The sequence below is a fragment of the Rhincodon typus genome, chromosome 2 (genome assembly GCF_021869965.1).
Source record: "Rhincodon typus isolate 14 chromosome 2, sRhiTyp1.1, whole genome shotgun sequence".
Lineage (NCBI taxonomy): Eukaryota > Metazoa > Chordata > Chondrichthyes > Orectolobiformes > Rhincodontidae > Rhincodon > Rhincodon typus.
This window is the reverse complement of record NC_063333.1, coordinates 45,061,178-45,087,918: the sequence shown is the minus strand read 5'-3', so window position 1 is coordinate 45,087,918 and position 26,741 is coordinate 45,061,178. Positions and strand designations below refer to the sequence as shown.

Genomic DNA, 26,741 nt, shown 5'->3' with positions numbered 1-26,741 from the left:
AGGTCAGTGCGGGTGCAGGTCAGCGCAGGTCTGGGTCCGGGTCAGTGTGGGTACAGGTCAGTGCAGGTCTGGGTCCGGGTCAGTGCAGATCCAGGTCAGTGCAGGTCCAGATCCGGGTCGGTGCGGGTCCGGGTCAGTGCAAATCTGGGTCCGGGTCAGTGCTGGTCCGGGTCAGTGCAGGTCTGGGTCTGGGTCGGTGCGGGTCCGGGTCAGTGCGGATGCAGGTCAGTGCTGGTCCGGGTCAGTGCGGGTCCAGGTCAGTGCGGATGCAGGTCAGTGCTGGTCCGGGTCAGTGCGGATGCGGGTCAGTGCAGGTCTGGGTCCGGGTCAGTGCGGGTACAGGTCAGTGCAGGTCCGGGTCCGGGTCGGTGCGGATCCAGGTCAGTGTGGGTGCGGGTCAGTGCAGGTCTGGGTCATTTGCAGGTCTGGGCCCAGGTCAGTGCGGGTACAGGTCAGTGCAGGTCTGGGTCCGGGTCGGTGCAGGTCCGGGTCAGTGCTGGTCTGGGTCTGGGTCAGTGCGGGTACAGGTCAGTGCAGGTCTGGGTACAGGTCAGTGCAGGTCTGGGTACAGGTCAGTGCGGGTGCGGGTCAGTGCAGGTCTGGGTCCAGGTCAGTGCGGGTACGGGTCGATCCGGGTCCGGGTCAGGGTCAGTGCGGGTACGGGTCAGTGTGGGTGCGGGTCAGTGCGGGTACGGGTCAGTGCGAGTGCGGGTCAGTGCAGGTTTGGGTACGGGTCGATCCGGGTCCGGGTCAGTGCGGGTACGGGTCAGTGCGGGTGCAGGTCAGTGCAGGTCTGGGTCCAGGTCAGTGCGGGTGCGGGTCGGTCCGGGTGCAGGTCTGGGTCCAGGTCAGTGCAGGTACGGGTCAGTGTGGGTGCAGGTCAGTGTGGCTCGGTGCAGGCCTAGGTCGGTGCAGGTCCAGGTTGGTGCGGATCCGAGTCACAGGCCCAGGTCAGTGTGGGTCGGTGCGGGGTCCGGGTCAGTGCAGGTCCCAGTCGGTGCTGGTCCAGGTGCGGGTCTGTGCAGATTCTTTATAGGTTCAGGGACAGTAGCTGTGCCTGCCAGGCAGTCAAGGACATTCGGCCCTGGATCTTCGCGTAAGCATCCTTCAAGGTGGACTTCAGAATACACAACAACGCAGAGTCGCCTAGCAGAGGCTGATAGCCCAGTTCGGTACCCGTGAGGATGAGAATGGGATCTTGGGTTCATGTCGCACTACAGGTTGACCCCACCACACTATACACTCTCACACATGCATTCATACACCGCCCCCCCCACATACTGTCTTTCTCCCACACACACACACTCTCTTTCCCCTCCTCTCTCTCACACACGCATACACATTTTCTCTCTCTCCCCTCTCTCACACACACATATTCTCTCTCTCCCTGACACACTCGCGCACACCCACACACACTCTCCCCTCCTCTCTCTCATACACGCACATGCTCTCTGTCCCCCTCTCACACATACACGCGCTCTCCCCCCTCTCTCACACACCTTTTCTAACTGATTAAAGATTTAACATCATCTTCGGTTTGTTTAGTATATCCTCATCAGTGGTGTGACCCTTTGATCTTTTACTTATTAATTCTGCGTTTGATACCACCTCTCTCACTAAGACCTGAAGACGGAGTGAGGCTGTGAAAGTTTGTGTTTTTAAACAAACCTGTTGGACGTAACCTGGTTGTTGTGTGTGGTTTCTGACCTTGCCTGGCGGGGGCGCTGTCTGTGGCGTGCCGGCGGCCGGCGTTTGGATGATGGCGGAGGACAGCGAGTCGGCGGCAAGTCAGCAGAGCCTTGAGCTGGACGATCACGACACCTGCGGCATCGATGGAGATAACGAGGAGGAAAATGAGCAAACGCACAGGTAGTGGGCGGTGGGGAGAGGGCTGGGGCAGTCCGGGCCGGGTTAGGGATGTGTGTGTGTGTTTTGGGGGGGGATTCGGGGCCCTGGGCCCGGCAGGCTGCCTGTTGTAGGCTTGGTAGGGGGGTGGAATTTGTGCGCTGTCTGCAACTGGCAGGTTAACCGTTAAGACATTGGGTCTCTGCACCGTGTCCATGTCGGGCTAGTAAATGAAGATCGAGCCCCTGGACTGTGCAGGCTGGTAGCTTCAATCTCCTGCGCCATGTGGGTATGGCAGGTAATGTGGGGGAAGCGGGGGAGGAACTGGGTGGGCTGAGGATCTGGACGACTTTTTCCCCTTCCACCGCCCTTGCACGGCTTATCTCAAAGCTTGCAAGGCACAGAAATTAATGAAGTGTTTCTAATCAGCATTTTACCAATTCCGTCTTCCTCTTCTGTAACCGGCCCCTGCCTCCAGTCTGCTGTTTGTGTCGTGAAAATGACAGTGAGATGAACTGACTGGAATCTTTAACAAAAACAGAAATTGGTTGAAAAATTCAGCAGATATGATATCTGTGGAGAGAAAGCAGATTAAAATTTCGGGTCCGGCGATCGTCCTTCAGACCTGCTGAGTTTTTCCTGCAATGAATTGAACACAATGCCACAGGCAAGTTCATAAATTGATATTTTTTATTCTAAGTAGAGTCATTGAACATTAAAGCAAGGGGAATGTTTACAAACTTCATAAATCTCTGTTTAGACCTCAGTTGAATTTTCAACAACAATTCCAGGCGTCAGATTTCTGGAAATGCATAAAGATCTTGGAGTACAGAAGATTACTTGGGTGTCATGAAAGACAAGAGACTTCAGTTGTGAGAAGAGATTGGAAACATTAGAGCTGTTTTCCTTGGAACATACAAGGCGAAGAGTTGCCTGCCAAAGTGTGGTGTTATGATAGCGTAGGTAGGAAAAAACGATTCCCCTGGGAAATGTCAGTAACTTGTGGTCATAGATTTAAAAGCATTGGTAGAAGATTTTTTTCATTTATTCTTTTCACGGGATTAGGTATCCATTCTTAATTACTCTTGAACTGAATGACTTGCTCGGCCATTCATAGAACAGTTGAGATAAGTTTTATATTCTAGATTTATTAATTGAATTCAAATTCCACCAGTTGCTAAAGTGGGATTTGATCCCTGATTGTCTGGATTGTTAGTCCAGTGATGTTACTACAATAACATCGTTCGAAATCAGAAGAAATTTTTTATTCAGAGTATGGTCGAGATCTAGAATACTCTACTCTAAATGTTGAAGCAAATGTAACACTCTGTTTTAAGAAAGGGAGGAGACAGAAATCGTAAAACCTAATGCTAGTTAATCTGACATCTTTCGAGGAAAATGTTGAAATTCATTATCGAAATGGTAGTAGCATTTAGAAAATTATATAATTAAGCAGAGTCAACATAGTTTCATGAAAGGGAAACCTTGTTAGACCGATTTATTTGGAGTTGCTTGAGGATGTAATATGTAAGGCAGATAAAAGGGAACCAGTGATGTAGAGTATTTAGATTTCCAAAAGGCATTCAATAAGGTATCATACAATTTGTTACTCTACAAGATAAGAGCTGATGGCACTAAGAATAATATATCAGCATGGGCAAAGTATTGGCTAACTAAAAACTGTTGTGTCAACTGTTTACAATTTTTATTAGTGACTTGAATGAAGAGACCGAGTCTGTTGTTGCCAAATTTGTTGATCAAACAAAGATACAGTAGGAAAGCAATGTGTGAGGATGCCACAAAGCCTGCAAAGGATTATAGATAAGCTAACTAACTATGTGATGTAGCTAAATGGATATATTGTGGAAAAAATGTGAGGTTTGCTACTTTGGAACAATGAAACATTATTATTTAAGACGAGACTGCAAAATGCAGTGGTACACTAGGATCTGGGTGCCCTTGTACAGAATCATAGAGTACAGCTGCATCAAATAGTTTGGAAGGTAAACAAAGTGTTGGACTTTACTGTTAGGAATTAGAGTACGTTATGAGAGATAGTAGGAACTGCAGATGCTGGAGAATCCGAGACAACAAGGTGCAGGGCTGGATGAACACAGCAGGCCAAGCAGCATCATAGGAGCAGAGAGGCTGACGTTTCGGGCCTCGACCCTTCATCAGAGTACGTTATGAACCCATTTATGGCCCTACAGAACAAATCAGATCCCAGAGTGAAACATGGCTTGATAGATCATATGTTTAACTTTTTCATTAGTTCATTAACATTGTGTTTGGTCATACAAGGCTGTAGATGTTGTTTAACAACAGAACCTAAATTTATTGCACAAAAGAGGCAAAAACAAATCAAACAATATCGAAGACAGATTAGAAGATTCTTAACACAAACAGTAAAATAATTGTTTCTACTTAAATGATTCCTTCCAATTTCTTTTCATGGACCCTGTGGACAATTTTACACTTATTTTCCATCTTCAGGTATGATCGTTTCATAATTCTAAGGGCCTAAACTTTCTCAGTTTTAACAGCTTGAATACTTCCATTAAAGGTGTCTCAGCTTGGAAACACTTCTGCTGAAGTGACTGGTCCTCTGATCAGAGTTGAAAAAAGCTTAATTTCCCCTGCTAAGAGAAACTATTCTATCTTCTGACTTGAACTCCTGATTCTTCTGATGCAACTTTGAACCTTCTGTTCTGAAGCTGAAACTAAACTAATTACCATTATACGTTTACACCACCTGTTATAAATATAGCATTGTAAACATTTAATGTATTAACACCACAAGAGGCTGATAGGCTGTTCACTGAAGTTATATGCATTCTTATCAATGATGTATTTAGGTCACTGTTCCAAAATGACTTTCTGGTTTATTAAACAAACGTTACAGAACTGCCAAAAAAAATTTGCCGCTGTTTTAAAGTCCACCTTCAAAGAATGATGGGAATGATAAATAATGGTAAGCAATAACATATAGAAAGGAAGCAGTAAGAGGAAAGTAAAGACCGAAAAGGAAGTGAGTAAGCAAAGTGAGTGTTCATCCTCCCAACAGTCCATAAGTTACAGTCAGAAATGGAGTAAGTCATAATGGGGAACAAAAAGCTGGTAGACCAATTAAATACATACTTTTAATCTGTTTTTATAAAGGAGGATGCAAATAACATTCCAAAGTGTTAGGAAACTCCAGATAGAGTGTAAGAGTGGATTGAGTCAGTATTAGTAGGGAAATGCTGTTGGGGAAATTAATGGTATTACAGGCTTAAAAAATCCCCAGGGCCTGATAATCTATATCCCAGAATATTTAAGGAAGTGGCCCCAGAAATAATGGATGTACTGATGGTTATCTTTCAAAATTCTAGAGCCTTGGAATAGTCTGGAGTGTAGGTGTTGTATTCCCACAATTTACAAAAGGAGAGAGCGAAACAGAGAATTACAGACAAGTTAGCCTGACGCTGGTTTTGGGGGAAATGCTAGATTTCATTATAAAAGATTTTGTAGCAAAACATTTGGAAATCAGTCGCAAGATTGGACAGAGTCAGCATGGGTCAGTCATAAAAGGGAAATCATGCTTGACAAATCTACTAGAACATTTTGAGGATATAACTAGTACGGTTGATAAGGGGATGCCAGTGGATATAGTTTACTTGGACTTTCAAAAGCTTTTGACAACATTCCACATGAGAGTCTAGCATATTGTATTAAGGTATATGGGGTTGGGGATAGGGTTCTAACATGGATAGGGCACTGGTTGGCAGACAGAAGACAAAGAGTGGGAATAAATTGGTAATTTTCCAAGTGGCAGGTACTGGCTAGTAGGGTACTGCAGGGACCAATGCTTGGGCTCCAGCTATTTATAATACATCAATGAATGGATGAGAGGACTAAACGTAATAACTCTAAATTTGCAGATGAAACACAATAGGGTGGGAGAGTGAGCTGTGAGGAGGATGGGAAATATTTCAGTGTTGAGACAAGTTGAGTGAGTGGGCAAAGGCAAGACAGATGATGTACACTGTGGATAAACGTGAAGTTATCCACTTTAGTAGCAAATGCATGAAGGCAGATTGTTATCTGCACAGCGATAGGTTGGGAAAGAGGGATGGCAACCTGGGTGTCCTTGTACACCAGGGCTGAAAGTAAGCAGTCGGGCTTTTGTGGTACTGTGGTACAAACCAATCTTTGAGTCAGAACACCCGGATTGAAGTCCCATCTGTTCCACATAATGTTATAACATGTCTGAACAGGTTTATTAAAAATATCTACTGATGAAGTAAGCTTTGCAGAAAGCAATTGGTATGTTGGCCTTCATGATGAGAGGATTCAAGTACAGGAGCAGGGATATCTTGCTGTATAGGGCCTTGGTGAAACTGCACATAAGAACCAAGAGCAGGAGTAGACAATTCCGCCTTGAGCCTGCTTTGTTATTCAATTCAATATGGCTAATCTAATCTCAGACTCAACAGCACTTTCTTGCCTCCTCCCCATACACCTGGGGAAATTTTTAATATTACTCATTCTTGGGACTTGGGTACTGCTGGCTGGGCGAACATTTATTGCCTGTCCATAGTTACCCTTGAAAAAGTGGTGGAGGACTGCCTTCTGGGACCACTAAAGTCCATGTGCTGTAGTAGACCCACAATGCTGTTAGGGAGGGAATTCCAAGATTTTGACCCAGTGGGACTGAATGAATGGCAATATACTTCCAAGTGATTGGTTTGAAGGGGAGCTTACAGGTGGTATTGTTCCCCTCTATCTGCTGCCTTCTAGGTGGAAGTGGTCCTGGGTTTGGAAGATGCTACAGAGGATCTTTGGCAAATTTCCACAGTGCATCTTGTAGATAGTACACACTGCTGCTACTGAACATCAGTGGTAGAGGGAGTAGATGTTTTTGAATGCAGTGCTGATCAAGCAAGTTGCTTTGGCCTGGATGGTGTCAGTCTTCAAGTGTTGTTGGAGCTGCATCCATCCAGGCAAATGGGGAGTGTTCTGTCACAATCCTGACTTGTGCCTTGTAAATAGTGGACAGGCTGTGAGGAGTCAGGAGGGGAATTACTCACAACTAGTGATGTTCCACAGGGATCAGTGGTGGGACCTCTGCTATTCGTAGTCTACATAGATGATTTGGAGGAAAACAAGGCTGGTCTGATTAATGCATTTGCGAACGATACAAAGGTTGGTGGAGTTGCTGATAGGAGGATTGTCAGAGGACAGTCAGCAGGATATAGATCGTTTGGAGGCATGGACAGACAAATGGCAGATGGAGTTTAATCTAGGCAGATGTGAGGTGATGCATTTTGGAAGGTCAAGTACAGGTGGAAATTATACTGCGAATGGCAGAACCCTTGGGAATATTGATATGCAGAGGGATCTGGGTGTGCAGGTGCACAGATCACTGAAGGTGGCAGTGCAGGTAGATAAAGTAGTAAAAAAGGCCTATGACTTGCTTGCTTTCATTGGAAGGGGCATTGAGTATAAGGATAGGTAAGTTCTATAAAGCTGCAACGTAACTTTAGTTAGGCCACACTTGAAATATTGCGTACAGTTCTGGTTACCACACTACCAGAAGGATGTGGATGCTTTGGAGACAGTGCGAAGAGGTTTACCAGGATGTTGCCCGGGATGTGGGATTTTAGCTATGAAGAAAGGTTGGATAGACTGGGTTTGTTTTCACTGGAATGCTGGAGACTGAGGGGCGACCTGATAGAAGTCTATATGATTGTGAATGGCATGGATAGAGTGGAAAGTATGAGGCTTTTTCCCAGGTTGGAGGGGTCAATTACTAGGGGACAGGTTCAAGGTGATGGGGGTGGTAGTTAAAAGAGATGTGCGAGGCAAGTTTTTTTACGCAAAGGGTGATGAGTTCCTAGAACGCGCTGCCAGAGGAAGTGGTGGAAGCAGACACAATAACAGCACTCAAGAAGAATCTGGGCGAATAAATGAGTAAGAAAGGAATAGAGGGATATGGATCCTGTAAGTAGAGTCAGGTTTTTTTTAGAGAAGGGCAAAATGTGTTGGCACAGGCTTAGAGGGCCAAAGAGCCTGTTCCTGTGTTGTATTGTTCTTTGTTCCTTAAGCTTCTGACCTACCCTTATAGCCACTGTGTTTATATGATGTTCAATTTCAAGCCAATGGTCACCCCTAGGATGTTGATTGTGGGGGTTCAGTGATGGTCAAGCCATTGAATTTCAAGGTGCCTTGGTTAGAATGTCTCTCATTGGAGATGGTCATGGCCTGGCAATACCTGGTGTTGTGAATGTTACTTGCCACTTTTCATCCCAAACTTGGATATTATTCAAATGTTAAAAAGATCTGGATATGAACTGTTTCAGTATCTGAGGAGTCATGAATGATGTTCAACACTGTACTTTTGTGCAGTTTTGATCTCCTTATCTGAGGAAGGATGTTCTAGCTTTGAAGGAAGTGCAACAAAGGTTTAGCAGACTAATTTCTGGGACAACAAGACTGATGTATGAAGAGAAACTGGAGCAGTTAGGACTATATTTACTGGAGTTCAGAAGAATGGGAGGTGGGGGGTGCAGCTTATAGAAGTCTATTAATTTCCATCAGGACAAGACAAGAAGGATGTTCTCAAAGACAGGGAGACCGGTACCAGGGATCAGAGTGTAAGGATATGGGGTAGGCCATTTAGGACTGAGATGAAGAAAAGTTTCTTCACCCAGACAATGGTAAGCCTACAAAATTCTATGCCGCAGAAAGCGGTGGAGGCCTAAAAGTTGATTGTTTTTGAGAAGGAGCTAGGTGTTGTTCTTGGGGCCAACAGGGATTAAAGTGTATGAGGGGAAAACGGGAACAGGGTACTGAGTTGCATGATCAGCCCTGATCATATTGAATAGCAGAGCAGCTCAAAAGGCTGAATGGCCTCCTCCTGCTCCTATTTTGTAGATTTCTGTTGTGTGTACCACCATTTTGTCAATAAACCCTGATACCACTGTGATTAAAAACAAAACCCCAAGGAATTTTTTCAAGCAATATATTTTTACATTTGCATGAATTTTGTATTATATAAATTATTAATCAAACTTTTTTAAGGATGTTAAAAATTGCAGTGATTCTGCTGCAAAAATTCAGTCATTAGTGAGAAGCCTGTAGTTGTGTTTCATTGGCAAGCATGAAAATTGTTCCAGTCCCTCCTAGATGACCTTCATGCCTCAAAGTGGGGCATGTCCGTTAGAGTAGAAAATAGCAAAATATAACCTATCCATTCAAGAAAGGAGGGAGACATAAAACAGGAAACTACAGGCCAATTAGCTTGACATCTGTTCTGTGGAACGTGTTGGAATCAATTGTATTGGAGATTATAACTGGACATTTGGAACTACTCAAGATAATCAGGAAGCATCAGCATACTTTTGTGAACTTGCAATCATATCTTGCTAATTTTTTGGAATTCTTTGAAAGAGTAATGTGCACTGGGGTTAAAGGAAGCCTCTTGATCAGCTATACTTGAATTTTCAGAAGTCAAATAGCCTGTTTCTATGATGCGGTTGTGTATGATTTCAGTTCATCAGAGCAAAGTATTGCTATAGTTATGTCCGATGCCTCGCTATGTGATCCAACTTTCTGTTGTTTTTAGCAGTGTGGAAATGTTATGCTGGTGATTTTCACAATCTGCCCACAAAAATCTGCATTTTCTTAGCTCATATGGACCATGCTCAACCAGTTTACCTATCTAAAACACAAAGCACTATGTCACCAGTAAGCTATCATTTTGCAATAGGGTAACACTTGCTGCACAATCCTGAATGCACCAATATTTACATTAACAACTAATTTAAGATAATCAATCAAACTTGTAATGTGGCTCAATTATGCTTGCAAGAAGTGATATGCATTCATGTGTAGGGGCCCTTTACAAATAAGAGGACCATATTTAAGTCTTGTGCCTTTTTGATTTACCAGGAGCTTGGGAGCTTGTCATTTCTTGTAGCTTTCTCCTTGGCAATGCCTAGTTAATCAGGGTTGATTTATCAACCAGTTTTTTGCTCTACTCACTTACGGTATAACTTGTTCTGAGCATTTGAAATTTGGCATTCTTACGTTTGCTATGACTGTAAGACAAAATGTCCTAGTAAAATGCCTCTGTTTTCAGTGATACTTAAGTTCTGTATGATCAGGGGGCTGTTTGTGGTAATTGGTATTTTTCTCTTTCTGTTTTCTAAATTTGCTGACAGAAGTCCTGGAGGGGATCCTGGGGCCAGAAAGAAGAAGAAAAAGCAGAAAAAGAAGAAAGAGAAGCCTAGTTCTGCTAGCACCAAGTCAGATTCTGCTTCAGATTCACAGGAAATCAAAGTTCAACAGCCCACTTCAAAAGTGAAGTCATATTTCTAATGTCTTATTAATTTCTTTGTAATGTATTCAGAACAGAAAAAAAAACTCTACTGCTTGATTTCTTTAGTAAAAGTACCTATAAATATGCTGTAACATGAACACAGTGTGCTAAACCTCAAATTCTTGTTCTGGTTCTTCTTTTTTATGTAAATTGACCAGTGCTTAAAACTGAGATAATTTATTTGCTAGTTTGCTCCTGACTAGTAATTGAGATGATTTCTAGTGTAGAAGCTGTACGCATTAATAGCAAGCTTCTATGGCAGCATGATTTGGTGTTGACCTACTGCTGGCATTTCTGAGTTGGATTCGCTGCCAAGACTATTTTTTTTTTACTTTTTTTTCTGACTTCATTCAATTGTGTCAGTATCTTTATGTACCAAATAATATTATTATATAACTTTTTGGACTAATGCACTGCTATGATCTGTCAGAGTACTTTTAAATGTCGATTTTAATACTTTCTTCTGAAACAAATGCAGTATCTTTAAATTGCTTGTTGCATTTTGCAGGCAAAATTTTGCAGCAAGCTCTGTAAACCCCAAGGAATACTAAGTGATCATTTTTCTTCAATTTGCGAAGTATTTATGTTTACAGATGTTTTTATTTAAGCTCTAGATATTTCCACTTCCACTCTTGAACTATACCATGCGCACACTGAAATGACTGTAGCCATGGGTCTAGCTGGTTTTTATCTAAATTTAGATTTGAGCTGATTTCTTATAACTTCAGCCCTGCTGAACTTGGAATATGATTGACAATTTGAGAGATTTTTTTGTACCTTTTCTTTCAGCAAGAGACTTTTTTGTTAGTCTAGTTCAAAATCTTTTTCCAAGAAATGTTTTCCTTGTTGAAATTTTCGCTTTGCTGGAAAGCATTCTGTTGAGAAATAGTTTTTGAGCTGTACTGTACCCAAATCTGTACTCACCTGAGGTGACCATGAAGTTCCTGCCTATTCAATCTCACCCCCTCGCCTGAGGCGTGGCAACCTTCAGATTAAATTACCACCAGTCATCCCTCTCTCGTGAGAGAGCAGCACTGTGGTCCTCTGGGACTACAGCAATTTTACTCAATCATTGCAGGAAAATGTAGAATGAGATGGACTAATTATAGGAAATTTCCTAGACTGAGAAGTATGTTGTAACATTTTTTAAACAATACACAATGGCAAGCTCTTAATACGTGACTTACAGAGTCATAGAGTCATATAGCACGAAAACAGACCCTTCAGTCTAACTTATCCGTGCCAACCAGATATGCCAATCAGACCTTTTCCTAATTGCCAGCATTTGGTCCAGATCCCTCTAAACTCTTCCTATTAAAATACCCATCCAGATGCCTTTTAAATGTTGCAATTGTACCTGCGTCCACCACTTCCTCTGGCATCTTGTTCCATTCATGCACCACCCTTTGCGTGAAAAAGTTACCCTTCAGGTCCTTTTTTAAATTTTTTCCCTCTTACCTTAAACCTATGCCCTCTAGTTTTGGACTCACCCCACCCTAGAAAAAGACTTTGGCTATTCATCCTATCCATGCCCTTCATTTGTAGGTCATTTTCAAGCTGTACAAATAATTGCTGGAGGAACTTCTTGAAAGATTTGTGAATATTCATCACAATCAGCAGCCGTTATTCCTAATTGTCATTCAGTTTCTTTTTTCTCCTTTTTGATTAATGCTGTGTCTGGTTTACAGTTCTTAAAAATCACTGCTACCTACTGATAGGCTCCTTCCGGATGTAACAAACTATGTAGTGAATCCCAGAAGCCTATTTCCAGGCTTTAACCATGCGCAGTCCATTCTTATTCAGTATTTTGTGGGTTTTTCCAGTTTGCCAGTTTCATTCTTCTATCTTGTATCACGTGTAGTCTTGGGATTCCAAGATGGTGATGGAGTAGTAGCGCCACATGCGGGCTCCTTCGTCCAGGAGCCTGGAGCTCGTCTACTCCACCTTCCTCTTTTTTTTTTCCTCTTCCCATGCTTTTTTAAAAATGTTTCTGTTTATTATGGTACCTTACCTTCTGTTAATGACTTCAGCAGAAGGCATTTTCTCCAGCCCAGGCCCAGTGACAAGATGGCTTCGAGTGGCCCAGAATGGTGGTATACACCTGGTGTGGCGGTCTCCTGGTGTGGCAGTCTTGTCAGGGAATAGCGGTTTCAGCCTGGCATGGCGGTCCTGTCCTGATGTGGAGGTCTTCGGTGGCTTCTGGATATTCCAGCAGCCCGGTGTGAAAGTTTAGTCCTGGCTTGGAGGTCTCGTCTTTGTGTGGAGGCCTCATTTTTGCTTCGGAGGAAGCTTCCAGATCTTCCAGCGGCCCAGCATGGAAGTCTAATCCTGGTGTGGCATGATGGTTTCAGCCCAGTTTTCCAGCATACCCCGAACCCAGGAGCCGTTAATTGAACTGTGATGAACTTTTACGTTTTTTTTCCCTATTTATGGCTTCTGTCATTAATTTGGGCGCCGTGATATGGCGACTTATAAAATATTTCACTGTAAATTCCTATTGTATTCTATTCTAGTCTGGCTTGACAGAGTTATGGCTAGAAGATTAGTGATTAGCATCTAAGACAGGATCTAACCCTTTAACATTATCTCAAGAATGCATGCCGTTGGAGCCACAATCCAGCATTCTGTATCAACATAAAATCTCATTTGTTAAAAAGTTTAATGTATCTTTGCTCCGAACAGTATCATCCTCTGGAGAGGTTAAATTGTAGAGTTTAATTAGATTTTTTTGTGCTTGTGTCTGACTAACTTGATTGAACTGTTTGACAATCTGACAGTTCAGGTTGATAAACAGTCTGTTTTTTAATATAGTGCCATTTCTGGTAGTTGAGACACAATAGGGTTCATTTATATGCAGGAAGTAAGGCAGAGAAAAGCCGCAAACAAGGCTGATCTAATTGGTGAGACAAGTCAGAAATGTCAAACAAGGGCTGGCAACGAAAAGGGCGATCGTACAAAAAAAGGTGTTAAGATATAAAATATTCAAAACTAAAAGAGCTGTATCTTAATGCACGGTGCATTCATCTCAGGATGGACAAATTTAAAAGCACAAATGGTTGTAAACAGGTAAGATGTGATTGTGATTAGAAAAGCATGGCTGCAGAGTGACCAAGGCTATGAACCAAGGAATCTAGATTAAGCTGGATGCAGCTAAGAAGCAATAGTGGGCTGAAAATATCAATGGATATTGTCTGTAGGCCTCTAAACAGGAGGCCTCTAAAAGCAGGAAATTAAAAATGGATGCAGCATGGGTGCTCCAGTAATCAAGGATAATTTTAATCTACATATAGACAGGGCTAACTACATTAGCAATAATACTGTGGCAGATGAATTCCTGGACTGTGTATAAGTTTTGTTTTACACAAGAACTTTGAGGAACCAGGTGCAGAAGAGGTCATCCTTGATTTGTTTTTGTGTACTAATAAAGGGTTAATTAATCATCTTGTTGTAATAGGTCCTTTAGGAGTAATTTACCATAACACAACAGAAGTCTGTTGGGATAGAAAGTGAAGTAGTTAAGTCTGAAACTAGGATTCCTAAGTCTAAATGAAAGAAACTACAAAGGCATGAAGGATTAAGTTGGCTGAGATAGATTGAGTAATTTAATTAAAAGGCATGACAGGGGATTAGTAATAATTAATAGTTAAGAAACAAAAGCCATGCATTGCAACAGTTACACATTCCTTTCAAGAAAAAGAACCCAACAGGAAAAGTTACCCAACTGTGGCTAACAGAAGAAATTAATGGTAGTATTATATCGAAACAGACATAATTTATAGTTGTTAGAAAGGGTAGCAACCCTGAGACAAAAACAGAACTGGAGAAGGGTCCCTGGACTCAAAACACTAACTTTACTTTCTCTCCACAGACGCTGCCAGACCTGTTGATTTTTCTCCACTAATTTCTGTTTTTGTTTCAGATCTTCAGCATCCACAGTTCTTTGCTTTGCAGCAATCCTGAGGACTGGAAGCAGTTTAGGATTCAGCAAAGAGGGCGAAGTGATTGATTGAGAGTAGAAAAATGGAATATGAGAGTAAAGGAATGTAGAAGTTTCTATAAGTATGTGAAAGGAAAAAGATTATTGAAGACAAATAAAGGCCCCTAGCGATTTGAAACGGGGGAATTGATAATGAAGAACAAGGAAATGGCGCAGCAATTAAACTACTTTAGTTCTGGCTTCACAGTGTAAGATCCTGATAACTTCACAGAGATGCTAAAGAAACAAGACTGTTGGAAAGGAGGAATTGAAGGAGTTTAGTATTAAAGAAATTGGTGCTGGAGAAATTAAAGGGACTGAAAGCTAATAAACTCCCAAAGCCTAATAATCTACAACCTCGGGTGCTAAAGGAGGTGGCTGCAGAAATAGTGGATGCATTAGTTGTAATCTTCCAAAATTCTATAGATTCTGGAACAGTCCTGGCTGATCGGGGTGGCAAGTATAACTGCACCATTTAAAAATTAAAGAAAGGTAAAAAGCGGGAAATATAGATTCATTGGCCTAACATCAGTAGTAGGGAATTGCTGAACTCTATTATAAATGGTGTGATAGTTGGACACCTTAGAAAATGCCACTGGTATTACACAAAGTCAGCAAGGATTTCTGAAAGGGAAATTATATTTGACAAGCCTTACTGGAGTGCTTTTCAGGATTTGACTAACAGAATAGATGAGAAGTGCTTGTGATGTATTTGGGTTTCAGAAAGCTTTTGATAAAGTCCTGATTAGGAGGTTAGTGTACATAATTCAAGCACATGAGACTGGTAGTAATATGTTGGCACGGATAAAGAATTACTTAGCAGACAGGAGCAGAAAATTGAAATAAATGGATCATTTTCAGCATGGAAGGTGGTGACATGGGGTAGCTCAGAGATCAGTGCTTGGGTCCCCTACTCTCAATATATATTAATAATTTGGACAATGGATTCAAATGCAATCTTTCCAAGTTTGTTGGCAACATAAAAGTTGGTTCAATTGTGAGTGGTGAGGAAGCTGTAAAGAGGCTTCACGTTAATTTAGACCAGTTGAGTGAGTGGATAAATTATAATGTGTATAATTGTGATGTCCACTTCAGTAGGGGAAACAGAATCCCTAATTGTCCAGAGCGCATTTAAGTGTCAGCCATGTTGCTGTAGATCTGGAATCAGATGTACACCAGACCACGTAAAGATGGCAGATTTCCTTACCTAAAGAACATTAGTGAACCAGATTTTTTTATGTCAGTCGACTGTGACCTGTAATCACCATTAGACTAGCCTTTTATTTCAGATTTTTATCCAATTTTAATTTCACCATTTGCCATGGCAAGGTGCGAGTTCATGTCCCAGAACATTAGCCTAAGGTTCTGAATTGCTAGTCTAGTGTCATTACCATTATTCTATCATCTCTGCTGTGGTGAAAGATTGGGAAATGTTGGTGTTTACAGGGACCTGGGTGTCCTTGTACAGTGGTGACTGAAAACAAGCATGTCAGGTGCAGCAAGCAATTAGGAAATGATTTGTTTGCTTTAATTGCAAGATGATTTGAGGAGGGGACCAAAGAAGTCTTGCTGTGTTTGTCTGGTGCCTTGATGAGCCCATACCAGGAATATTGTATGCAGGTTTGGTCTGTTTACCAAAGAAAAGGTGTACTTACCAAAGAGGGAATGCAATGAAATTTCACTTACTGATTCCAGGTAAGTTAGTCATATAATGAGAGTTTAGAATTGTGAAAGGGTACCTAATTGAAAAATATAAAAGAGTTCTAGTGGACAGACTTAATGCAGAGAGTTCTGGTTATGGATTAGAGATCACGTTCCCAGGATATCCAGTAGACCAATTTGGACTGAGTTCAGGAAAATTTTCTTCACTCGGGTGCTGAACCTGTGGAATTCTGTACTGCAGAAGGCTTTGGAAGCCACATTACTGTTTGATTTCTAAAGGCTAAAGATGTCAAGGAGCATGACATGGAGATCGAAAATCAGCCATCGTAATGCTGAATGACGGAGTGGGCTTGATGACCAAATAGCCTACTCTTGGGTCTAGGCCCGAAACGTCAGCCTTTCTGCTCCTATGATGTTGCTTGGCCTGCTGTGTTCATCCAGCCCTGCACCTTGTCGTCTCTATTCTTGCTCCTGTTTTCTTTGTTAAGATCTACAGTCTGATTCTGATGTGCTGAGACCTGTTGCATTGATTTTCCTTCCACCATGAGGCAGATTCTTCAACAAGCTGGAATCTCGCCAGGACACTGGTGATATTATTTATATGAATTACACCTTGGAAAATTTACCAGCCTCAGATATAGGCCATTAGAGTGGATTGAACCCACACTTTATCAAAGATGTGCTGACGTTCTGCCAGGTGACCTCTCAAAGTAGATTTGTCAGTAGCTGTTTGATATTATTAGCACTTTTTATTCTTTGAGCTTTATTTATCTATTGCTTTATAATCTTCAACTTGTTCATTTGTATCTTGCAAAATGTGTACTAATTATAAGAAGGTACCAGTAGAATATTTAAAACATTTACTGTGACGGTTGGTGCTACAACTGACTTTAGAGTGGATATGTTACTAGATATCAAGCAGACAAATGTTCCAAACCTAATGCAAACCAAATGTTGTTAGTCTTCAGCCAAGCTTGATGAAGATTTTATTCATTTTCATACCTTTTTCAAAGTTAAATCTCTGTGTAATCTCGCACAGTGATGTGTCATTTCACTATGTCAGAATCCTTTTGATAAATATTAAGTTGAATAGATGAAGAAAATAAGTCATTGTTCATTGGCTGTAGATGTTGGTGGCATGGCTAGCATATGTTACCCTTGTCTAATTCTTGAGAAGATGGTGGTTAGCTGCCTTCTTGAACCACTGTAGTCTCTGTAGTGTAGGTACACCACACTGTCATTAGATAGGGAGATCCAGGATTTTGGTCCACTGAAATTGAAACAATACAATATTCAGGATGGTATACACCACGAAGTGGAACTTGCAGGTGGTGGTGTTCCAATGCACCTGGAGTCCTTTTTCTTTTTGGTGGTAGAGCTTGTATGTTTGGAAGATATTGTTGGAGAAACCTTGGCAATTGCTGCAGTGTATCTCATAGAACATATTGCAGCCATGACAGACAAATGATGGAGGAAGTGTCTGTTTAAGGTAATGAAATAGTAACACTGCTGTTTGCTCCAGATTATGTGCAGTGATAAGGAAGTTTGTGCCTTACCGACACAGGTTGGAGTATTTTAGGCACATAGTTCAGTCTACTATAGACTTGGATTTATACACTTGTGATTTTTCTATTGAAAGCATAAACAAAACTTTTTCAGCAGTATGTCAAAACCAATTTCTGTAGGATTCTATTTCTGGTTTTGGCATTGTAGTAGCTTCTTGGAAGCAAATTAATTCTGAAGTTCCAAAATATGAAACTACTGGCATCCCCAGTCTTCTCTCTTATCGCTGCATCTCAACACCACAGTTAACTTCATCCACTTGTGTGGATATCAACTGCTGAAATATATATGAGCAGAGTGTATGATATATCTTCAGTTTTACAGATTTTCTAATTGAGTAACATCATGTTGAGAGTGGTTTCACAGGCTACAGTGATGTTAAATTTGCTGATGTGTTAATTTTTCGTAATATAGTTTACAGACACTGGGACTAATGTAGTTAAAAGCTGACTGTTCCATCACCTAACCTCTGAAGTATGCTTTAGTGAAGAAAGGAAATAGAGAAAACTGTAGTTGGATGGGATATAAATAGCAGAACACCTCCTTCCCCTGCAGTCCAGGATTGCCAAGGTCAATTGTAGAATTACATTTCCGTTCTGACTAGGACCACCTATAGCAGGTAGAAATTGAAATTTTAACCTCCTAGATTATTTGGGCCATTAGAGGATTCCCGTAATGAAGATGGATCTGAATGAGGTCTGATCAAAGTGGATTCTGTACTCTTCTATGTTGACTCCATTGCTGTTTATTTTCACTAATGATTTAAATTATGACATTAGTGTAACTGTTTGTGAATTTGCAGACAGCATGAAAATGTATGCACAATTACATTAACAAAAACAAAATAAGTAGGTTGAATGTTTGTTTTGATGACAATTACAGTGGTGTTGCCATAGTTCTATAATGACATTAAATCTAGGAAAATGTCCAAAGTGCTGGACTTTTTTTTTATAAAGGCATCTTTTATTTTTAAAACTGATGTTCTTTTTCATTAGAATCCCTCCGTTCCAATGCAAAAGCTACAGGACATTCAAAGAGCAATGGAATTGCTTACAGCATGCCAAGGCCCTGGCAAGAGTCTGGAGGAGGCCAGTCAACACAGATACCACTTCTGGGACACCCAACCGGTACCCAAACTTAGTACGTTTAGCACATATTCTGACTGACCACGGTACATGTACATATAGAAGTCTTCTGTTGTTGTGAGGGGTATTATTTCAGCTTAGGAGCCCTTGTAGTAAAGGAAAGATTCCTAAGTGAATCCTTTATTTTGTTGCTGAAGACAAATTGTAAATGATGTAAGGTTACTTGATAAGTAATTCAGAGAAGAATTCAAAATCCATCATGACAATATGAGAATTTGAGTTCAGGTTTTAAGAAGCTGATTTTAAGAAAAATTAGCACCAGTAAAAGTGATCTTAAGTTGGATTTTTACAAATGACCAGCTGGTTTACTACAGAATTTTAGAGAAGAAAACTTTCTTATTTTGGCCTATGTGTAATTTCAGTCTGTCATTGATGTGGTTGACTCTGAACTAACTCTGAAATGGCATGCAGGCCAGTCTGTTATTTCCACCTACAACTTGATTCGTGCAGAAAATGCTTGGATCTCGAGAATGATTTTGTTTCAGAAGAGAATGGCATCAAAATTACAATTATCTGAAAGAATAGATTGATATTGGGCATATATTGTTTGTCATAATGTCTTTTTTTAAGATGGAGAAATAGGTTTTTATCTTAATAAAGCATCTTTTGCATTTTTATATTGAAATGGCTTCATGAGGGGAAAAGCTCCCAGTGTAGGGCAGCAAAATAAAATCATTGAACATTAATTAAATATCAGTAAATTCCAAGTCTCATTATAGCAAAGAAATCTCCAAAATGCCAATTTAATTAACAGTTTTTAAATTTGAACTAATGTTTTAGTTTACAGCTATGATCACTGTATATTCTGTCTCAGTCAAACTTCAAATTTGTTATATAATAGAACCATTGATGTTTGTGAGGTAGAAAAGCAACTATTCCAGCTGGTTGAATCTGTGTGCTATCTTTTCTCCAGAGAATTTCAGTACCAACAGAGCCCTGCACACTCCCCATATCATGTATTTTCCTTTCTTAGAAGTTACAATGGTTACAACCTTAGTCATGCCCTATGGCAAAACATTACATGTCCCAACAATCCCTTTAAGCAACATAATGTTTCCATAACTTTTTTTCTCAATTTCTTTGTGACAATTTAAAACTGATGACTTTCATCACAGACTCTCGTTCTCTATTCAATCTATTAAAACACTTCATACATGAAAAAAAATTAAATCTCTTAATCTTCTTTGCATCAGTGGAAATAGCCCCAGTATTTCAAGTTCCTCCTCATTACTATATTTATATTCTCGGTTTCAGGAATCATTCTGGTTAATTTACATTGTAATTTCTGCATATCCTCATGCACTATCTACAAAAATGTTAACTGAACAAACTTTATTGACTCTAATATTGATTCTACAGTGATAGCTATATTTGAAACTGTTTTTGTTGACCTTTTGGGAAGGATATTTGCTATCCTTACCTCCTATGGCCTTTGTGTGATTCCAGATCTTTAGCAATACATTTGACTCTTAAATGCTCTCTGAAATGGCCAGCAAGCCACTCATTTGTATCCAACCATTTGGGAAGTCTTACTATGCTGGATACACAGCATTGTTTTAGGCATCAGAAATGGCACCTCCAACCATGTTAATCATGCAGAACCGTCCTTGATAACATCTAGGAGCTTATGATAACATTGGGAGAGTTATCCCACAGACAAGTTAAGGAATAGCCTAACTTGGTTACTCTTACAAAATTAGCTCATGCGCACAATATCCCAAACACTACCACCACAATCCTTGGGTATGTCCTACCCACCAACAGGATAAATTTACCAGTGGTGGCAGAATAATGGTTTATATTTGGGAGGAAGTAGCCCCAGGAATCTTAATCATTATCTCTGGACCCTATGAGGTCTCGTGGTATCCTGTCAAACGTAGGCAAATAAATCACCTGCTAAATAAGACAGATTTTAAACAGATTTAGCAACTCCATACCAGACGCCCATGAGGTGCTTTATGCAGTCAGTAGCAATAGAATTGTGTTCAACCATAGTTGCATTCCTCATGGCCTGGCATTTCCCCTACTCCATCAGTGCTGTTGAGCCAGGGAACACTGGCTCAAAGAAGAATGCAGGAAGACAAGACAGAAGCAACTAAAAATGAGTTATCAATACAGTTGGACCCAGAGTGTAGAATGACTTACAAGCCAAATAACAGAAGCGGCCTGGGATAAGCTGTGTTCTTGAAACCAACATCGTTATCAAAGCTCTGCAGTCCCGTGCTTGGACTGACAAGTGGCAAATAACATTCCGTTCCCACCACACACATACCAGGCAATCTAACTACTGTTGACATTCAATGGTGTTGCCCGTACTGAAATCCCCACTGTCAACATCTTGGGGATTACCATTGACCAGGAACTCAACTGGACTTGTCATTTAAATAGAGTGGCTACAAGAGCAGGTCAGAGACTAGGAATATTGCAGCAAGTCACTCACCACCTGTCTCTCCAAAGCCTGTCCATCTACAAGGCACAAGTCAAGAGTGAGATGGAATACTCCCCACTTGCCTACATCACATGCACTGCAGCTCCCCCCCACCTTCTCAAGAGCAGCTAGGGACAGGCAATAAATGCTGGCTAGTCAGCGACACCCACATCCCATGAGTGAATGAGAAAAAAGTTCTGCCAGCCATGGATGGTGGTGGACGATGTAAAGACCGTGTCTTTTTATTTTTCTGTATTTTTAATTATGGACTGAAATGAGAAAGGAGTCATTTTAAAAACCAAGAATTAATGGTGGATTGCTGCACATTTTGAAAGCAAGTAGCCTGAGACTCATTGCAAGCATCATTTAAATTGAAGTGTAGTTTGTTGATGAGCTGAAGCCAAATGGATGTGTACAAATGAAGCTTTGTTTGACAAGAGAAAGCTGATTCATCTATGGACTAGTCACCAGTAGTAGTGACTTTAGCCTTCTGCCTGCCAACAACTGTGATTGGTTTTCAGCTAGTTGAACAGCTTGGGGCTGTGAATAATATAGAGAGAAGCCTTCAGACCTCTACTCATTCCCTCTGTTCACTGCAGTAAAAGCTACTTTTTAAACCTGAAGCAGTCCAGTTTATTATTCCCTCAGCAGTTACTGTAAGCAGTGACTTTTAATTAATAAGTCCTGTTATAATTACATTTTATAAATACGTAACAGTCCACTATGTCTCCTGCAAACCAGTGAAAGCTTCAAAGAATGGAAGATTGAGAAGCAGTGTTCTGACTGGTGCAGGACTCATCTCAACAACCCTGTGAGCAGAAACTACTGCACTGCCTTCCCAATATTTCCCTCCATTCATCACACCGATATTTCTTCTGTGTGTGTATGTGTATGGGGACTTGCATATGAACAAATCAACAGGATAGGCAACTCCGCCCATCTCCACTGTCCATGGCTGATCTGATTTTAACCTCAACTCAACATTCCTGCAAACCATCAATAATCTTTCATCTCCTTGATAATCAAAAGTTTATCTACAACTGCCTTACAAAATATTAAAGGTTTTACATACACTGCCTTTTGAGGAAGGGAATGCCAAAAATTCAACCTCCTCAGCTCTGAGACATGAAAAGAGTGTCCTGCAGTCTGGGAAGGGTGACTTATAGTTGGTTCTTGTTGAGAGGAAAAGAAACAAATGACATCACACAGTCTATATGTTTATTGGCTGGTATTGGAAAGGAAGGATTTGCAGGCCTAATCATAATCTAATCGCAGGCAGGAAACCAAACATCAGATGCTTGTTTCATCAGGAATGAATATCTGTTTATTAGTTTAAGCCTATTATCAAGTTTTTAACATGGTGGTGCAGTTAATGTAATATATGAGAAGCAATATACATAAGTGAATGGTATAATAAATGGTATAATAAATAAGTGAATAACTAAGTGAAAACTCACTAAGAATGGCAGTACAGGTAATATGTCAAAAGCTGCAGTATGATGGAGCTCAAGGATACCTGCCACTGGTATTCTTGTGAGCAGCATAATTAGAGAAGTATAGCAGGCTAAATCATGGAGGCAAGAACCCAAATATGATCGAGGATCATAGAATCCCTACAGTGTGGAAACAGGCCCTTTGGCCCAACAAGTCCACACTGGCTCTCAGAGCATCCCACCCGGACCCATCCCCCTATAACCCACCTAATCTACACATCCCTGAACACCACGGGCAATTTAGCATGGCTAATCTACCTAGCCTGCACATTTTTGGACTGTGGGAGGAAACCGGAGCACCCGGAAGAAACCCACACAGACACTGGGAGAATGTGCAAACTCCGCACAGACAGTCGTCCGAGGGTGGAATCAAACCCAGGTCCCTGGTGCTGTGAGGCAGCAGTGCTAACCACTGAGCCACCGTGCTCAACTATGGGAAGTTGAAGTGAATCAAAGAGTGGGGGAATGGCGTCAGAGAAAGGAATTAATGTGGGAAATGACAAACCAACAGTGACAGGAAGGGACAGAGAATTCAGATCCAAGAGGAAATTAGATAACTCTGGATGTTACAAAAGTAATAGAAGGACGAAACCTAAGGCACTGTATTCGAATGCATGTAAATAAGCTAGCGACCGTTACTGCAGCATGGCTGCAGGATGACCTAGAATGGGATCTGAATATTGAAGAGTGTGTGTTGTTTAGGAAGGACGAGAAGCTAGGAAAGAGTACAGGGTTGGCTTTGTTAAATAAAGATAATATTAGCATAATAGAGAGGAATGAATTAAATTCAGGAAACCAGGATATAGAAACAGTCGGGGTAGAGATGAGCAATGATAAAGGCAACAGGTCACTTGTGGAAGTTCTGCACAGGTCCCTAACAGTACCACATGGCAGGACAAAGTATCAAGGAAGAAATAATGAGAGCTTATCAAAAGCGTACAGTGATTATCTTTGGGGATTTTAACCTATATGTCGACTGGAAAAATTAGTCTACATGAGGAATTCATTTAATGTTTTTAGGACAATTTCTTAGACCAGCATGTTATGGTACCAACCAGAGAACGGGGTATACTAGAGATAGTAGGAACTGCAGATGCTGGAGAATCTGAGATAACAAGGTGTAGAGCTGGATGAACACAGCAGGGGAAGCAGCATCAGAGGAGAAGGAAAGCTGACGTTTCGGGCCTAGACCTATACTAGACCTTGTTTTGACCAATGAGATAGGATTCATTACGACCTCGTAGTGAAAACACCCCTGCATGGCAATGACCATTACATAAGTGAATTTTCCATGCAGTTTAAGGGAGAGAAGTGTAGGTCTAAGACTTACCATTATGAGTTTTAAAAAGGGCAATTATGTGGCAAATGAAAGCAGAACTTAAAACAAGTGAACTGGGAGATTAGGTTAGGGAATAGGTCAATAAAGATGCAGTGTTTTAAAATGTGAAATTGTCCATTTTGGCAGAAAAAATAAAAAAGAAGCATGTTATCTTAAATGGTAAATGGATGCAGAGAGATCTGGATCTCCTAGTCCATAAATCACAAAAGGTTAGTATGCAGGTACAGCGAATAATCAGGAAAGCTAATTGAATGTTTTTTTTTTATTGCAAGGGGAATAATGCAAGAGTAGAGAGGAGTACAGTACAGTCCTGGTCACCATCCCTAGAGAAGGTTGTCAATGCATTGGAAGCAGTTCAGAGAAGGTTTACTAGACTAATACCTGAAATAAGCGGATTGCCTTCTGAGGAGAAGCTGGACAGGCTGGGCCTGTATCCTTTGAGTTTAGAAACGTCAGAGATGACTTAATTGAAACAAATAAGATCCTGAGGGGACTTGACAGAGTGGATGTGGAAAGTTTGTTTTCTGTTTTGGGGAATATAGGGTTATAGTTTCAATATAGGAGGTTGCCTGTGTAAGATAGTGAGCATTGTGAGTCTATGCGGGCCTATAAGAGAGTTTATAAGGAAATTAGAGTTTAATTAGTAAAGTTATATGGTAACAGTTCATAGTTGTTTACCTGTAGCTACCATTTAATAACGTGGAATAAATAGTAATCTTTGTTAAGTGTAAACACGTGGTCTGTGCTTTCTATCAACCTGGGTCTAAAAGACAGACACGTTTGGGAATTCGACATACTTTGTCAACTTTCGTGGCGACTCTCTGAATAGTGGGACTTGATTTCCAGCAGGCAACCTCAGTCAGGTGTAACAGCAATTAAACAACTAACAGGAGAAGGAGACTGCACCAGTGCCATTATCCTCAGTAAAGGGGAAACCGAGCACAGTGATGCAATAGACAAGACTGAGGCATTTGCAACGATCTACAGCCAGAATTGACAAGTGAATAATTCACCATAACCTTCCCCTGAGCTCCCTATGATGCCTTTAGCTACTGCACATACTGTTGGAAAATGGCTGAAGACATTGGATGCTGCAAAGGCTAGCAGCCTTGACAATGTTCCAGTATAGCTGCAATGGCAGTATTACTCGGCAATATGGAAATTTGCTCAGGTATGCTCTGATACAGATAAGTAGGACAAATCCAGATACCAATCACGACCCTATCAGTTTATTTCCGCTCATCAGTAAGGCCAACTTGCTTATTAACAACCTGGTCTCTGAAGCTGTGTTTGGATTAATCCAGGGCCTTTCTCTTCCTGAACTTATTGCAGTCTTAATCCAAACATAAACAAACAGTTGAATGTTCAAGAGGTGAAGTAAGAGTGACTGCATTTGAGTATAGCATCAAGGACTCTTGCAAAACTGGAGCCAGTGAGAATCGGAGAGAAATGTCTCCACTCATTGGAGTCGTACTTAGCAATAGAAGATGGTCGTGGTTGTTAGAGATCAATCATCTCAATCCAAGGACTTCACTGCATGAGTTCCTACACCCAGTTGTTTTCAGCTTCATCAAAGACCATGCCTCCATCACAACGTCAGGAGGTAGAATGGTCACTAATGATAGCACAATGTTCAGCACTCACAACACCTCAGATATCGAAACATTACATTCCATGTGCTGCAAAATCTGGATATAATTCAGGCTTGTGCTGATAAGTGGCAAGTAACATTCATGTCAAGCAAGTATCAGCAATGACCATCTCCAAAAAGAGAGAATCTGACCATCTCCAATTGACATTCAAAGGCATTTCCCTTGTTGAATCCCTCACCATCAAAATCCTGGATGTTAGAATTGACCAGAGACTGAATCGGACCAAACATCTAAATACTGTGCTGTCAAGAGCAGGTTGGAAGCTAGGAATTCTGCAATGAGTAAGTCACTATGTATCTTCCCAATGCCTGTCCAGTATCTTAGGGGCACAAATCAGGAGTTGACAGAATGTTCTCCATTTGCCTGGATGGGTGCAGCTCCCACAGCACTCAAAATAAAGCACGTCACCCTGGACAGAGCAGCTCAATTGATTGACACCCTATGCATCAGCTTCAACATTTACCCCTTCCACAACAGACACCACTATAGCAGCATTGTATAGTATCTGCAAGGCAGACTGCAGCAACTCATCAAGACACCTTTGGCAGTACCTTCCAACTAAAAACCTTGACTGTGTTGAATGACAAAGGCAGCAAATGCATGGGAACAACACTGCCTGCAGATACTTCTCCAATCCACACTTGCTGACTGACTTGGAACTGTTTCACTGTCACTGGGTCAAAATTGTGGAACTCCCTTCCTGATAGCATTGTGGATATACCTTGCCACCACAAACCCCGCCATGGACTGCCGCACTTCAAGAAGGCAGTTCGCCTGCAACGCTTACATTTTGTTATTGAATATTTTTAAAAAGTAGGTAAAACAGCAAAAAAACTTGTCACTATTCTAACTCGCTTAGAATTGAATGTAGTGCAATGCTACTGTTAATACTTGGTCTCCTTTATTAACTACTATTTTGTATGTTTTGGCTTTCAGGGACTGGTTTATTAGCATTTTTACATTGACATTATGTTTTCAATCCTTACATTTTAAGGTATGACAAACAGTTACTTTATAAATTATGATTTAATATTCATGCATGAAGCTCAGTTATGTAAGATATATTTGTCTAAATACTTGAATTCATGTGTCAGTTTCTATGATTAGTTCCCCACACTTTCATGAGCAATGTAGAGTTGCAAATATAAGTAGCTATTTATAATTCTGCAAGATTTGTAAATTGTAAACTGATAGTAATATATTTCCTTTGATAAGATCCCACATGGAAGGATGGTCCATGTGATTCAAGGCAATGACTTGGATGTGAACACAGAAG

At 41.1% G+C, this 26,741-nt stretch overlaps 1 protein-coding gene across 3 annotated transcripts in view; it reads left to right on the top strand.

Annotated features, from left to right (window-relative positions):
* Positions 1–1,698: 1,698 nt before the first annotated feature.
* Positions 1,699–26,741, top strand: part of nmt2 (N-myristoyltransferase 2) — a 57,518-nt gene continuing 32,475 nt past the window's right edge. Inside the window, exons 1-3 of one of the 3 annotated variants that reach the window (XM_048612837.1) lie at positions 1,699–1,869; positions 10,050–10,188; positions 18,404–18,548. In XM_048612837.1, the coding sequence (XP_048468794.1) occupies positions 1,757–1,869; positions 10,050–10,188; positions 18,404–18,548 (397 nt within the window). In that variant the 5' untranslated portion in view covers positions 1,699–1,756. The remainder of the gene's footprint in view (positions 1,870–10,049; positions 10,189–18,403; positions 18,549–26,741) is intronic. The other 2 variants (XM_020534567.2, XM_048612836.1) reach the window with 2 other exon arrangements.